This window comes from Meles meles, chromosome 5, assembly GCF_922984935.1.
Source record: "Meles meles chromosome 5, mMelMel3.1 paternal haplotype, whole genome shotgun sequence".
In the NCBI taxonomy this organism is placed as follows: Eukaryota; Metazoa; Chordata; class Mammalia; order Carnivora; family Mustelidae; genus Meles; species Meles meles.
In genome coordinates, this window is record NC_060070.1 from 136,614,448 (window position 1) to 136,629,206 (window position 14,759).

Genomic DNA, 14,759 nt, shown 5'->3' on the forward strand with positions numbered 1-14,759 from the left:
CTCTGTTCAATAAAAGTGTAACAAAAGGAAATAAACCTTAAAGATAATATACTATGTATACCAACATATATACATATATTATGTGTATAATATATAATATATTACATTATATATTTAATATATGTATATATAACATTATATTGCATTATATACATCTGTATATAATATGTAATACTATGACTAATTTAATTCAAGTAGTTTTTCAAATGAATTAAATAGAATGATTGAATAATCAATAGCAATCAAAGATTGAATTAGAAATCAAATGCTTCCCATGAGTCATCCCACACTAAAAAAAAAAAAAAAAAAAAGGTCCAGAACTCTTACAGTTCAATAAGACAAAGGTTTTAAAATGACCCAAAGGAAAAGTGAATAAAATTTAGGCAATTCACAGAAAATAAAATACACATGATTAACAGAAAGGTATTAAAAAAAAAAATACCCCAACTTAGTCATATTCAGGGATATTCTCATGAAAACAAAGAGATACTGCATGGCAACTGAATTGGCAAAACTAATTATAACGAAGATTGATAGGATGTGAACCAAATCAACTCCTACCCAGCTGTTAGAAGGCAAATCGATACTACTTTGAAAGCAAAGTGTCACTATGCTAAAAATTTTAAAAGTATGTGCCCTGTGATTCAGTGGTTCCTGTCCAGGATAGGAAATATCTTTTACTCTATTGAAATTTGCACCTATGTGCACAAGAATGACATGTCCAAGAGTAGTCACTGTAATCTTGTTTGCAACTGAGTAAAACTTGAAACAACAAATAAAATAAAAATAAAGTTTGTTACAATCATGCATATCACCATGTATACAGTTATACAGCAGTAAAATCAATAAACCAAAATACATGTTGGTGTGTGTGTAGGGGTTGTGCAAATGTCAAGGATAATACTAAGAGAAAATGAATTTGCAGAAATAGATATAAAGCATGGTTACTCAACACAAATCTTAGAAACATAGAAAAGATACCTTGTTTATAATTACATACATATGTAGGAAATGTGAATGAAACATACATGGGAATGATCAATAAGAAGTCTCAGAGGGTTGGGAACAGAATGAGCAAGCAGTTCACAGAAGACTTTAATCACATTAAAATATTACTTTTTAAAAGAAAAGTTGTGGAGAAAAGATGCAAGATATATCAAAGTAGCAAGAATGGATATAACTGGGTACTGATTACTGGTTTATGTTATGTTATTTTCTGTATAGTATGTTTAAAATATTTGACAACCTCCAAACTAAAGAATATAGTCCCTACCACAGTACTGGCACGTGAAAAACCTACATCACATGTAATTATTATTAGTGGTAATCCTTCTAACATTAGTATTACACTGGTAATACTGTAAAAGCTACTATCTTTACTACAAGTAATATAATTTCTACAACCATCTATCCCTTACTCTTGCTTCCCTGTTAGAGAATCTTCTGAATCTTTTGGTAAAGGAAATAATTATCTTGCAAAAAATAATAGTCATCTCTATCATATTCCTTCTGTAGGCTGAAACTTCTATACATTAAATCATACAAAGAATGTTATTTGCTTATTTAGTGCTTGGTTAAGTCAATCGTTGAAAACTGAGGTTTATAAAATAACTATATTATTTGAGAACTTCTTTCTGAGAATGTTTTCTTTTTCATAGCCATCTGTTGGTTAACACTCTTGTAAGCAACCAAGAAGGTTTGGTTCTAGAACTAAGAACCAAAGAAAAGTCAACTTGTCCCCCCAAAAAAATAAAAAAATATTTTTAGAGCCGTAACGCCATGGAGAAAGGCTTGTATTTCAATGAAGTAATTTTATATTTGATTGTAATTAATTAATAATTATGCTATATGGAAACTGATATTCTTGTCAATGAATACTTTCTCTTTAAGCAGCATGGCATAGAAAGAAATACACTAATTAAAATGCCTTTCTCAGTTTTCTGCACTGTAACACAACTGGACATATTAGGAAAAGAATGCTAAAAACAGTCTACGAACCCTGCGAACAGTGTAGGGAGGGTTTAGCCTTACCATTCGGTGATGCATGAATGTTTTCCTCCGTTTGTTTCTCTGAAAGGCGGAGGGGATTCTCCACACCTGATTCTGCTTCCTGTACTTCAGCCGTTAAAGAAATTGGAAATTCAGGGGGAAGCGGAGTTTGTCTTTCATAGGTTTGTTGATCATCCAAACACAGAGGAAGTTTAATAACCTATTCAGAGAGAAATCTCTTATCTAAACTGTTGAAAATAGTGCACACACAGTTAATTTCACCCTAGAACAATGATACAATATGCAGACTCCAAAATGTCCATGATGAATTTCACTTTCTAAACCTTATATTGCTGTGTTTGGCTGCCTTACAAAAAAATGCATTTTTTGTATTAGCAGATTTACATAATTGTTTCAGATATTGCCACTGTTTTATATAGTCCTTAGTTTTTTCTTTGTCTTGCCTTATAATTTTCCTTAATTTCTTCTCACAAGTAACACTGTCTGATACCAGGATCAAGTTAGAAAATACTCACTCAGTATTCACTGTCTCCAAGAAATAATATTTCTAATTCAAATATGAAAGAAAAGATTGTAGAATCTAGTGGTGAAACTATGGGTGTTCATTGTGCCATTTTTTTTTTTCAACTTTTCTCAATGTTTACAATTTTATTTATTTTTATTTTATTTTTATTTTTTAAAGATTTTATTTATTTATTTGACAGAGAGACAATGAGAGCAGGAATACAAGTAGTGGGAGTGAGAGTGGGAGAGGGAAAGGGAAAGCAGACTTCCCGCTAGGAGAGAGCCGGATGTGGGGCTCGATCCCAGGACCCTGGGATCATGACCTGATCCAAAGGCAGACACTTAATGACTGAGCCACCCAAGCACCTCTATATGTTTACAATTTTAATAATAAAGTGCTTGGTGGAAATAATCAGTGACACAGGAAATGAAACATTTAGAAAAATGAGGGAGTTTGGGAAATAATTAAAGATTATCCTGCTTACAGAGTTGCTCCTCTTGAATTCTTTCACCAACCCTATGGGGACCCAATCAGACCTGTTCTCCTGTCTCCACACTCCGGGTGTGAGCCTGAGTTCTATCCCTGATCACAACGTGGTAGAACATGTGATGTCACAGCTAAGTCACATGCCCTGCTGCTTTCTTTCCACTAACAGACGTGGGAGGGAAAGGATCATAATTCATCTGAATTATTCCTTTCATCTCTTCTAAAGCTGCATTCTAAACCACTTTTCTGTTCTAGTGGTTCACCCATCTTTTCTCTTCTCTGTTCCAAGATACTATTTTTTTTTCTGTGTGACTCCAGAAAGAATACTCAAAAATTACATTGACTTGTTCAAAAATTGCATTTGAGAAAACTCACATTGGAAAAATCCTAATATTTTAGAACTTCACATAAGAGGAAAATCAGTATTTAAGATAAGAAAATTTCATTTTTATCCTCATGAAAGGGAAGCAAATACATTCCTATTTATTCTGCCTTATGCTCAGAAAATCCTGTCTTGACTAATGTCATTATTCTCATTAATAAGACTCACCTTGCACCCCCCGTTCCATGAAATATAGAGAGAAGATCTGTTACCAAATAAGAAAGCTAGTAGACAATTACAACCATCTGTGATGACTAATGGCCAGTGGGCTCTACAAATAAATCATAATATTACTTTTCACCAATTTTTTTAAAAGGGGAATCAGGGAAAAAAAAGAGGAAAAGTTTAATAATGTGCCCACATCAAGTAGATTTTAGTGAAATCAAGCTTTCTAAGCTGTTTATCAAATAACTACTTTTCTTGATCTTATAAATTTTAAACATCGCTTCCTGATTTATCTCAAATATAAAATTCTTATATCTTTACAATCAATATTGGCACTACCCAGATGACCTTTTATGAAATAAAATTGTTGCTGACTTTCCTTGCTGTAATTGAAACCTCTGAATTTTAGGTAACAGTTGGTAAAAATTATAGATGCCTTTCACATTAGCTAGCAAACTTATATCAAAATTTATTTTCTTTTACAACTCTATTTTTATTTTTATTCCATTTTGATTTCTTGGTAACACTATCCAAGTCACCAATTAGTTAAACATTTTGTTATGGGTTATCTACAGTTTTCTTCAAAATTTGGGTGAGTTTTCAATAACTCCTTTGAATTCATTTTCAAATGCATTTATGTCAGTGTTTCTACATGTTAGAAACTTTATAAACTTCTGATCCTGACACCCCACCTCAAAACAACTGAATCAAAATCTCTGGGAACAAGACCTAACCATGGTATTTTAAATGCTCCCTACATGATTTCAGTATACAGTCAGATTTGACTCAGAACGGCACTATTTTCAGAATGAGTAGAAAGGCACATATTTGGATTTAGATTCAGATTTATTTTTTTAACAGCAACCTATAATATCTCAAAATGATATTTCAACAAAACATTTTAATGGATTTAGCTAAAAGGAAAAAAAAAAACCCAGCTGATTCAACTTCAAATAAATAAGAAACAGAAAGACCATCACAGAAGAAGGGGAGAGCGCTGCTGATTTTTAACCCAAAACTGCATGTGTTTCCTGGAAGTGCCTTATTTAATAGTCCCATTACTTAGGTAGATAGATGATGGTGATAGGTAGAGAACAGACAGATAGATACATACATACATAGATTAGATTAGATTGACTGAGAGCTACCTAGCCAGTTAGCTAGATAGACAAACAGACTGGGAAAAGTGAAACATGTAGGTAAGCAAAAAAAAAAAAGGCATTTTGTGATACAGGCACTGTGGCAAGACATCATAATCAAGAAGAACAAATTTGGACATGTAAGACAGAAGTAGACTAAAATTGTGTTGGAATGCTTTATACTTCATGTATACTGTCGTTTTATTTATTTTGGGGTCCCCCATGGTATTTGCTTAGAATTAATTTATGCAATGACATTTCTCCTAAAATACTTGGTTAGAAAATACATTTCCAAATATACACAAGTAAATGGTATATCCCCACAGGTTTTTTGGAGTGTTGTTTTTTTTTTTTTAATTTCTGAGGTAAATAATACAGCATGTTTTTAAGTAATATGTATGGGTGGTAAAGGGAACTTTGTAATGGTCATTTTTATCCTGCAGAAATGTGGGTCATTATTTTTTTTTTAATGAATACATCCCTATCTAATCAAATAAATGGCAAGCATCCAGAAGGCACAGACCCTATCTAATCTCATTTGTATATATAGAGTAAGCAGTGCCCAACACATAATAGCTCAGTTAGTACTTCTGATAAGGAAACATCATAGCCTTACACCGAAGTTGCTGGGACAGATCAACTCTAGCAGCAACAAATGAGAATTGAAGGATTTGGGTGACTTTTCTGGACCACTCATGACTTAAAAGGTTGGATTAAGTTTTCTTTAAGATTTCTGCCAATTCTAGGATTGTATTCCTTCTTCGTAAAATTCAATTTAATCGGCATCAAGAAAGCATTAGGATGTGATTGACTTTATTTTATTTTTAAAGATTTTATTTATTTATTTGAGAGAGAGAGTGTGTGATTGAGAGAGGGCATGAGAGAGAGCAGAGAATGTCAGAGGGAGAAGCAGACTCCCCGCAGATCTAGGAGCCCAATGTGGGACTTGATCCCGGGACTCTGGGATCATGACCTGAGCCGAAGGCAGTGGCTTAACCAACTGACCATCCAGGTGCCCAGGATGTGATTGCTTTTACAGGTTTATGATCCTTACTGAAATTTTCAAAAGCACAAAAAGTAAGGTAAAGGCTAGAAATAAACAGATTTAGAAAAATTTTAAATTCTTTTTTCCACTTACAAAATCATATTACAAACCTGAAAGTAGAGATTGCACAGCCAGTGGTCCAAGTCCAAGCAAATCAAATCTTCCATTTTCCTGAAGTTGTCGAGTCTCTGATCATAATGTCCTCGGAGAAGGGGACACTTGAATTTTCCCTCTACTACATCAAAGTTGTTATCACACAAAGGGAAGGCTGCCCAGCCCACAACCCAGTCAAAACAAGCATATTTCCCACGAAGGAGACAGAGTTCAAACAAGAAAGCCATGCCAGGTTTCACATCTTTCTTAGGAGGGAGTACCTAGGAAAAGATACCAAGGAAAGGAAAGATTAGGATACTTGTACATGGAAACACACTATATTCAATGATGCCTATGTCTGATTTATAATTAAGTAAAGAGTAGGTCTGGGGCGCCTGGGTGGCTCAGTGGGTTAAAGCCGCTGCCTTTGGCTCAGGTAATGATCCCAGGGTCCTGGGATCAAGTCCCACATTGGGCTCTCTGCTCAGCATGGAGCCTGCTTTCTCCTCTCTCTCTCTGCCTGCCTCTTTGTCTACTTGTGATCTCTCTCTCTCTGTCAAATAAATAAATAATAAAATCTTAAAAAAAAAAAAAAGAGTAGGTCTTACTATTTTTTGTGCTTAAAAATTAACCATTGTCAATAATGATGTAATAAACCTTAGGGGTACATACATCCTTCCAAATTAGTGTTTTCATCTTCTTTGGGTAAACATCCAGTAATGGAATTATTAGATTCCATGGTATTTCTATTTTTTTTTTTGAGGAAACTCCATACTGCTTTCCACAGAAGTATTATTTATAATAGCCAAGATATGGAAACAACCTAAGAGCTCCCTGAGAGACAAATAGAGAAGGAAGATGTATGTATGTGTGTGTGTGTGTGTGTAAGTGTACAATGGAATATTAAACAGCCATTAAAAAGGATGAGATCATGCCATTTGCAACAATATGAAAGGATCTAGAGAGTAAGTCAGACTGGGAAAGACAAAGACTATATGAATTCACATATGTGGAACCTAAAACAAACAAACAACAAGAATAAAAACAAACAAAAACCAAATGAATAAACAAAAAGCAGAATCAGAGCAGTAAGCACAGAGAAGAAAGTGATGGTTGTCAGAGGGGAAGGGGATGGGAGGCTGGATAAAATGGGTGAAGGGAAGTGGGAGATACAGGCTTCCAGTTATGGACTGAGTAAGTCACAGGAAGAAAAGGTGCAGCATAAGGAATATAAACAATGATACTGTAATAGCGTTGTATCATGGCAGATAGTAGCTACACCTGAAGTGAGCACAGCACAATGTCTAAACCTGTCAGTTTACTATGTTATATACACCTGAAACTGATGGAACATGTGTGTCAACTACATGCAAATTTTAAAAAAAATTAAAGAAAAATTCACTCTTGGATGCATTTATATGAATAACCTTTCCAGTCCAAAGTAATTGAGCAAACACACTGCCATGAAAATGGGACCCAATTAACAAGACAAATTTGACCCTGCCAGTTCAAGATTTGGCACTTTATGGGCTTTGGGAATCAAACTTGTAATCTGTTACCTAACACCAGAGACTGTATTTGAATCCTTTTTACTTGAGTTGGCCCTTCTATTGTATCACAGTTTCTATCACTTGTCACTATCATTGTTCTACTTGCCTGTCACTCATCTTTGTAGTGCTCACGTACCCAGCACAAGTGATTGACATCAAAGAGATGCCTTTTCAAAAGATGGTTAAACAAACTATCGCACTCCAGAGAAACTATTCCTGGTCATAATGATAGCTTGCATTACTATTGAAAGCTCTACCTCTTGAAAGAAAAATAGTGTCCCATTTAATTCTGTGACTATCCTGTTTATTTCGGTTGACATTAAAATGCACGTCACTGTATAAGCAACCTGTCAATGTTCGATAAACAGTGTTAGGCATAAGGATGGATGAAATGATCAGATTGACCAAACCATCTTTTCAGGTCCCCTGTTGTAGAGATGGAGACTGTGGGTTGGCCTTTAAAAAAAAAATTTTAGGGGACACCTGAGGGACTCAGTCGGTTAAGCATCTGCCTTCTACTCAGGTCATGATCCCAGAGTCCTGGGATCAAGCCCTGCATCAGGCTCCCTGCTCAGAGGAGAATCTTCTTCTCCCTCTCCTTCTACCCCTCCCCTTACTCTCACTTTCTGACTCTCAAATGAATAAATAAAATATTTAAAAAAAAAAGAATTTTAGGGAAGTGCAAGACATGAAAACTCCCTTTTTTTCTTTTTAAATAGAGTATAAGCTTCAGTTTCATTTTAAAATTCTATGTGACTAATTATAACTGGGCAAAGATAAGGACTTGCTTAAGATTATTTTATAAATTTAGTCAAAAGTGTGTAGGCATATTTTATATGATTTATGTAAATATTCTAAGACTTAGTTTATGTTTAAAATGAAACAGAAGCATCTGTTGAAAAATACCATAACCCTGTGGCAGCTGCTATTAAACCATTAACAGGATCAGGTTTCATTTAAACCAGATTTACCATTTTCTACAACAGCCCATGGGAAAGCTAAAAACATTAGACACAAATTACTGACAAAAGAGATTCTTAATCAAGCCATACTTTTCATTTGGCTATTTGGCTGTGAGTAACCTTTGTGATAAGAAAATAAAACCTAAATGAGAAAGAGGAAGAAGAAAAATTGAGTGAGAAACCTGTTTTTGGATCATCATTTAAAAATAAACCTGAACTGAGGTCATTACAATAATTTTATCTATTCTCATCCCTGACTTTAGAAGCACCCGCCTTGTACTAACCTGATCTGACTCAGTGATACCGTTCAAAGTAGATAAAGTAGGAATTTGAGCCATACTGACCCAATTCTATTGTTAAGTTTCTGTGGTCACAGGCTATCACTTCTTTTTTTGTATCAAGGTTTCGATGTACTCAAGTCTCCTCACTGATAAATGTACAGGAGGGACACCTGGGTGGCACAGATGGTTAAGTGCCCGACTCTCGTTTTTGGCTCAAGTCATAATCTCAGGGTGGTGAGATCACACCTCACATCAGGTTCCCCACTCAGCTTGGAGTCTGCTTGAAATTCTCTCTCCCTCTCCCCAACACCCTCCCACTTGTGCTCTGTTTAGAATAAGTAAATGAAGTTTACAAAATAAAACAAATAAAAGACCAGGGGATAAGCACTTCTTCACAAAACTGATACAACTATCAGGCTGGACAATAAGTATAAAAATGGTCATAAAAACATGAAATGCACATAATAATAATAATTATTATTATTATGTATTATATTATATATTATAATATATTATATTATATATTATATTATAATACTTATAATAATAAGTATTATTATTATTATTATTATTATCTGAAGACTTTATCTCAACTATCTCCAAGACAGTTTATTTAATAAAGAAGAAAAGAACATATCAAGGTAAAAGTTCATCTGTAAAAATGTAAAATACCAGTATCATTTTGCATATGAGGAGCAACTGTTCAAGGCTACCAGACATAACCTATAACCACCAGGCTAGCACATGACTGCTGTCACCGTGTAAATAAGAAGCCAATTCTCATGCACAAAAGGAAACTCCACTGCAACCTATTTCACAAGATAGAAGAGTCACATGCAACTACCCTGACTGCTGGAAAAAAAAAATACTATATGAACATGACAAAATCTAGTCAGTGGTATTGATTGAAAAACAGGATAAGAGCTATATGTTATCAAATAAAAGAATTTACTTTATATGACAATCGTCTTATCTTATTTAATCTTTCAGTGTATTTTCCTCATCGTGTATCATAGGAGAGATCTGTAATGTGTAGCTGGGGACTCATTCTTCTCCTCTTTGGCAGCAAAGGATCACTAAGTTTCATTGTGTCTCTCAGAGGATCCTTTCCATAAACCTGAATACTTCCACAGCTGTCTTATGATGTAATATTTCCATGAGCATAATTGAATTGAATGCTATATAATGAGGGATTGAATGCTATATAATGTAATTGAATGCTATATTAAATGAGGAAAATAAATGTACTGGTCTCTGCTAACCACCACTGCCATCTCATCATGAGAGTCCTGGTGGTTGGGGGGTCAAAATGTCCCTAATTTTCTGAGAACCAAGAGGAGCCTACTTTTTGAAGGAGGAGACACTATAGAGCTTAAGTTCACTGGGTGACATAAGACGACACAGAATGTGCATGTGAAAGGAGAGTAACAAACAAGCAAAATCCAAGAAGCAAACAAGAATTCTGAAGGCTGACGGTTGTGTGGAAAATTGGAAAGTAAAGTAAATTTCTTTCCACTTGGGTACCAAATGGTATGAAAGTGAAGCAAAGCAGAGAGAATTAGGATAGTCTTTCAAAATGACAAAAATGCATATTGATAAAGTATTCTTCAATCTTCTGGACTTTCTGGAATTTTGAAAAGGATTATTATTTTTATAATCACAAGAAAATTAACAAAGTGATTTCAAAAAAAAAAGACCCATGGGGCACCTGCATGGTTCAATCAGTTAAACATTTGCCTTAGGCTCAAGTCATGATCCCAGGGTCCTGGGATTGAGCCCCACATCATCAGGCTCCCTGTTCAGTTGGGAGCCTGCTTTCTCTCCTCCCTCTGATGCTTCCCCTACTTGTGCTCTTTCCCTCTCTCATTCTTCCTCAAATGAATAAATATAATCTTTAAAAAATTAAATTTAACTTTAAAAACCAGAAGGCTTTCAACATTTTGCTTCTGCTTATGAGGGAGATGATCATAAATGATCATAATTCCCACTATAATAAAGAAAAACACCAGTTAAGTTAAACATTTATGTATATTACTGAACCCTCGAGGGAACTGAGGACACAAAGAAACTTAGGGGAAACTAAATCTCAGAGAGGAATAAGTCTTTCATATATGAACTAAGACTCAATGGGGGCTTTAACATTAGGAAACATGTGAGGGAGCAGACATGTCATTGGGTGAGAGACTTTACAGGTAGAAGGAGAAACTGGTCAAACGTAGAGCAATCTTGGACTAAGGTGGAGTTTGGAATACATAGGAGCCCCCAGATACACAGTGAGTCCTCACTCTATACCAACTCTCAACCTTAGGACTTGTATCCAGAACTCAGCAGCATGTGAGTAATTGGGTGAGAGTCCAAGAAAGATCTCCAGTGGCACAAAAGTTCTGAGGCAGGGCTGGGGAGCACAGCAGAGTCCCAGTTACATGGTGTTTGATCACCAAGTCAGACTGAAGGAGAAATCTTTTATCTCTCAAGACTTTTGAAAAACAGTGATGAATTAAAACTAACTAAAGCTATAACTTAACCCCCATCTAGCTTAATTCTAATCAGAGAGATCATTCCCTCACCCCAGCTGCCTGACAGAGACAACTTTTTAGTGGGGGATGAATATTTTCTACTTCAGTCTTTACAAGTCCTTTATATACTGTGTCTGGCTCACAGAAGCAGGAATATATGATGTCTAGACAAAAGATAACAGCCAATGGAAACTGACCCATGACCGATCCAGATGTTAGAATTAACAAAGACATTAAACAATCATAATTAGGATTAAAAAAATAGAGGAAAAGATAGAAATAAATAATTGAAGGGAGGAAACTCCAGGAGAGAACTTGTAAAAAGTTTAGAACAGCAACAACAAAAAGTCATAAAATACTTGAAATGAAAAGTTTACTGAGTGGACAGTAGAAATGGACATAGCAGGAAAAGAATAGATGAACTCAATGAGAAATCAATAAAAATATCTACAAAGATAAAATTAATAAAAACAGAAAAAAGAAAAAACAGGATCCAAGCATGTAAGAACTTTTGGGACAATAATGAATACACATAATTGGAGTCCTGAAGGAAAAAGGGAGAGACAATGGTTGCAGAGAAAAAATTTTGAAGAGATGATCACTGAGAATTTACCAAAATTGATGAACGACATCAACCCACAAAACCAAGGAAGCTCAGAAAATCCTAACAAGACAAAATAATATGCAAATAACACCTAGACTTATCATAGTCTGTTAAATATCAAAGATAAAAAATCTTAAAAATATAGCACCATCTATAATATGTAACAGAAAGGCTTATTATTGGCTGTCAAAGAAAGGGTCATACCTGGTCAAGTATCCATATTTCTTTATTGTGAAGTCCTGAGTATAATATAAAAATATTTATATCATACGGAAAATTTTTTCTTTCTTCTTTCTTTTTTTCTTTCTTCCTTTCTTCCTTTTTGTACTGTATTATTCGGGTCATATAGCTACTCTTCTCTCTGGCACTGAACAAAAGGCTTCCAGAAACTTTGGTTAAGAATAACCTCCACTTTTTGCTTCTTGGTAGGCTGTTTCTTGCATAACTGACATCTTATCACCTTATATTTACTATATAATTTGTAAGTCCTTAGCATCACTTTAAAGCCCTAATGCAGCCTAACCACAATCTAACTTTCTAGTATTATTTCCTATTAAACTTGCACATATTAAAATATATAATACATACACATACATATTAAGTACTGTCAAAATTATTGTCTTGAATGTTTGCATATCTCACACACACACACATAGAGGCTCATAAGAACCTCTTTATCAAGAAATCCTTCTTCCTTTCCCAAATTCTGCTCATTATAACCAAGGAATTTTGATATTTGACTATTGTTCAGTTTGAACAATACTTTGAGATAATAATTTCTAATCTACAGTTCCTCAAGCAGAAGTACAGGCAGGTGGGGCCCAGATACGGGCTAGGAGACTCATGTGTTTTCATAACAATTACTAAGTTCTTCTAAGAATTTTAAAGCACTTAAACATAAAGTAAATAATTATTATAGGAAGAAAAGGGTTGTAAATACACAATGACCTCAGAAAAGGGCATTTTTAGAAATTTGTTGAGAAATACAGATTATCGAATAAAATTACTGATGATATATACAACACAAAAATGGAGAAAAGGTGTTATATTCAATCCCTTGCTCAGTTAGAAATTGGTTCTATAATATGCAAGACAGTTGTTCATTCTCTACCTGAACCCCGCATTGATGGAAAGTTTGCCAATTTATACGGTAAGTTAAACCACGTGAGAACAGTTCTAATTGTTAGGAAGCTCCCTGGTCACTCCTGAGAAGTCATGATGTCATTAATGCTGTTGGTTAAATATTTCTAGCTCTTCACCTTCTAAGCATATGGCAGGATTGTACTTTCAAGCTCCATGGTGGTTGGGTGGGATCTTTGACTGGTTCTGGCCAATGATCTTTCATTGAACATAATAAGTATCACTTCCAGGCTGGAGCATTTATTCTTGGTTCTAGACCTTTGAGAGTTCTCTTTTGCCACAGTGACAAATGAGATTCCAGATGGTGCTCTTTCAAACAGTCTTTGACTCAGAATGAGAATGGGTTCAACAGAACCCCTGCTTTCCTGAAGTGGACATCTTAAGTGAAAAATAAGCTTCTATTGTATTAAGCCACTGAGATGTCATGAGGATTTTTTTGTTACCATAGAATTCCAAACTAGTGTAGACGTCTTTGCTGTCCCTGCCTTGTATTTACTCAAGTCCAGTCTTAACTGTTCTATAAAGATGATTATTATGCCAAAAGAGCTCAGAGCCACAGGTCTAAGTCACCGGAGATTAAGTCAAGGGTGTAGTGGTTTTTGTCAGGTTTATGACAAAGCCAATATTAGAGGAACATGCAAATACTCATATAGTCTGTCCTTCCATAGACAAAGCAGAATACTTCATAATGCTTAAATTGTTGCCAGAAAGTCTACCATGGTGCTGCTCACACATGGCTTCGATTCTGATTTTTCTAAATGCATCTTAAATGGTTCTCTTGACTTTATGTATAGATTACTTGAATCCTAATTGTTCATTCCCATCTTCTTTAATTGCTGCCCTGCTTTAAAAGAGAAACTATATATCCTAGTGGTTAAAAGCATGGGCTTTGGCATTAGACAAACATGAGGTCAAATCCCAGCTTCTCACTTAAGTAGGAATCCTACAATCTCTGGATCTTGGTTTCACCATTTATTAAATGCTGCTGGTAGTACTTGGCTTTGGAGGAAGGGGGATGACAGCGGTGACAAAGGGAAGGTGGCAGGTATACAGAATGGGTAATAAACTAAACGGTGTCTTCCAAGACTACCATTCTAAGGAATAAGGGGAGTCCAGGAAGTAAATAAATACACTTAATTTGCAGTAGAAATCACAAAATGTTCTTTCTGAAGCAGACAGCTCTGGACAGATGAGTGGGAATTGATGCCACAGCACAGAGTAATCTAGGTTATCCAGTGAGAGTTTTATGGTATCATTATTTGCCTCTCCATTCCCTCAGCCAAGATAAATAAATAGACAAATTAGCTCTAATCCCCAGTCTTTCTGCAGTGGGATAAAAGAAAGTAATTATTCTTGGAAACTTATCTTGGACGAAGGATCAAGGACAGAGGGTGGTGACAGCTATTACTGTCATAGCTTCTGAGAGAAAAATCTTACTTTCTACACCATTGGAAAACCATGCTCTCTCCTGTGCAAATGCAGTCATTCCAGTTCCCTGTTTTTTCTGAAGAAAATTGATTTTTTGTTTGTTTTCCTTAATCCTAGAAGGTAGTCTATCAAAAGTGAACATTTGTTGAAAGTTTACAAAATGCAAGGCACCTTTTAAATCACTTTATCCTTGTCAACTCAATCACCACAGTAATTGTACGAAGTAGATTTTATTATTAACTCCATTTTTATGAATGACACAAATCAGACAAAAAGACCGAGCATCAAGTCACACTGAATAGAGATGTAGAGAGTGGAGCTGGTTTCTGACTTTTGGCAATCTACTGCAGAACCATTCATGCTATTATGTTTCCTGAATGTAGGAGGTACAGCAACAGAAAGCCTACCTTCGCTTCATTGAGAAGAAGCCCATGGTCTTTCTTCTCTACCCTA

At 35.2% G+C, this 14,759-nt stretch overlaps 1 protein-coding gene across 1 annotated transcript in view; it reads right to left on the reverse strand.

Annotated features, from left to right (window-relative positions):
• LOC123942250 overlaps positions 1–14,759 on the reverse strand; it is a gene marked incomplete at its 5' end in the record, with an annotated part of 301,675 nt that overhangs the window by 197,991 nt on the left and 88,925 nt on the right. The window contains 2 exons of the mRNA XM_046006109.1: positions 1,999–2,209; positions 5,843–6,106. Coding sequence (XP_045862065.1) covers positions 1,999–2,209; positions 5,843–6,106 — 475 coding nt within the window. The remainder of the gene's footprint in view (positions 1–1,998; positions 2,210–5,842; positions 6,107–14,759) is intronic.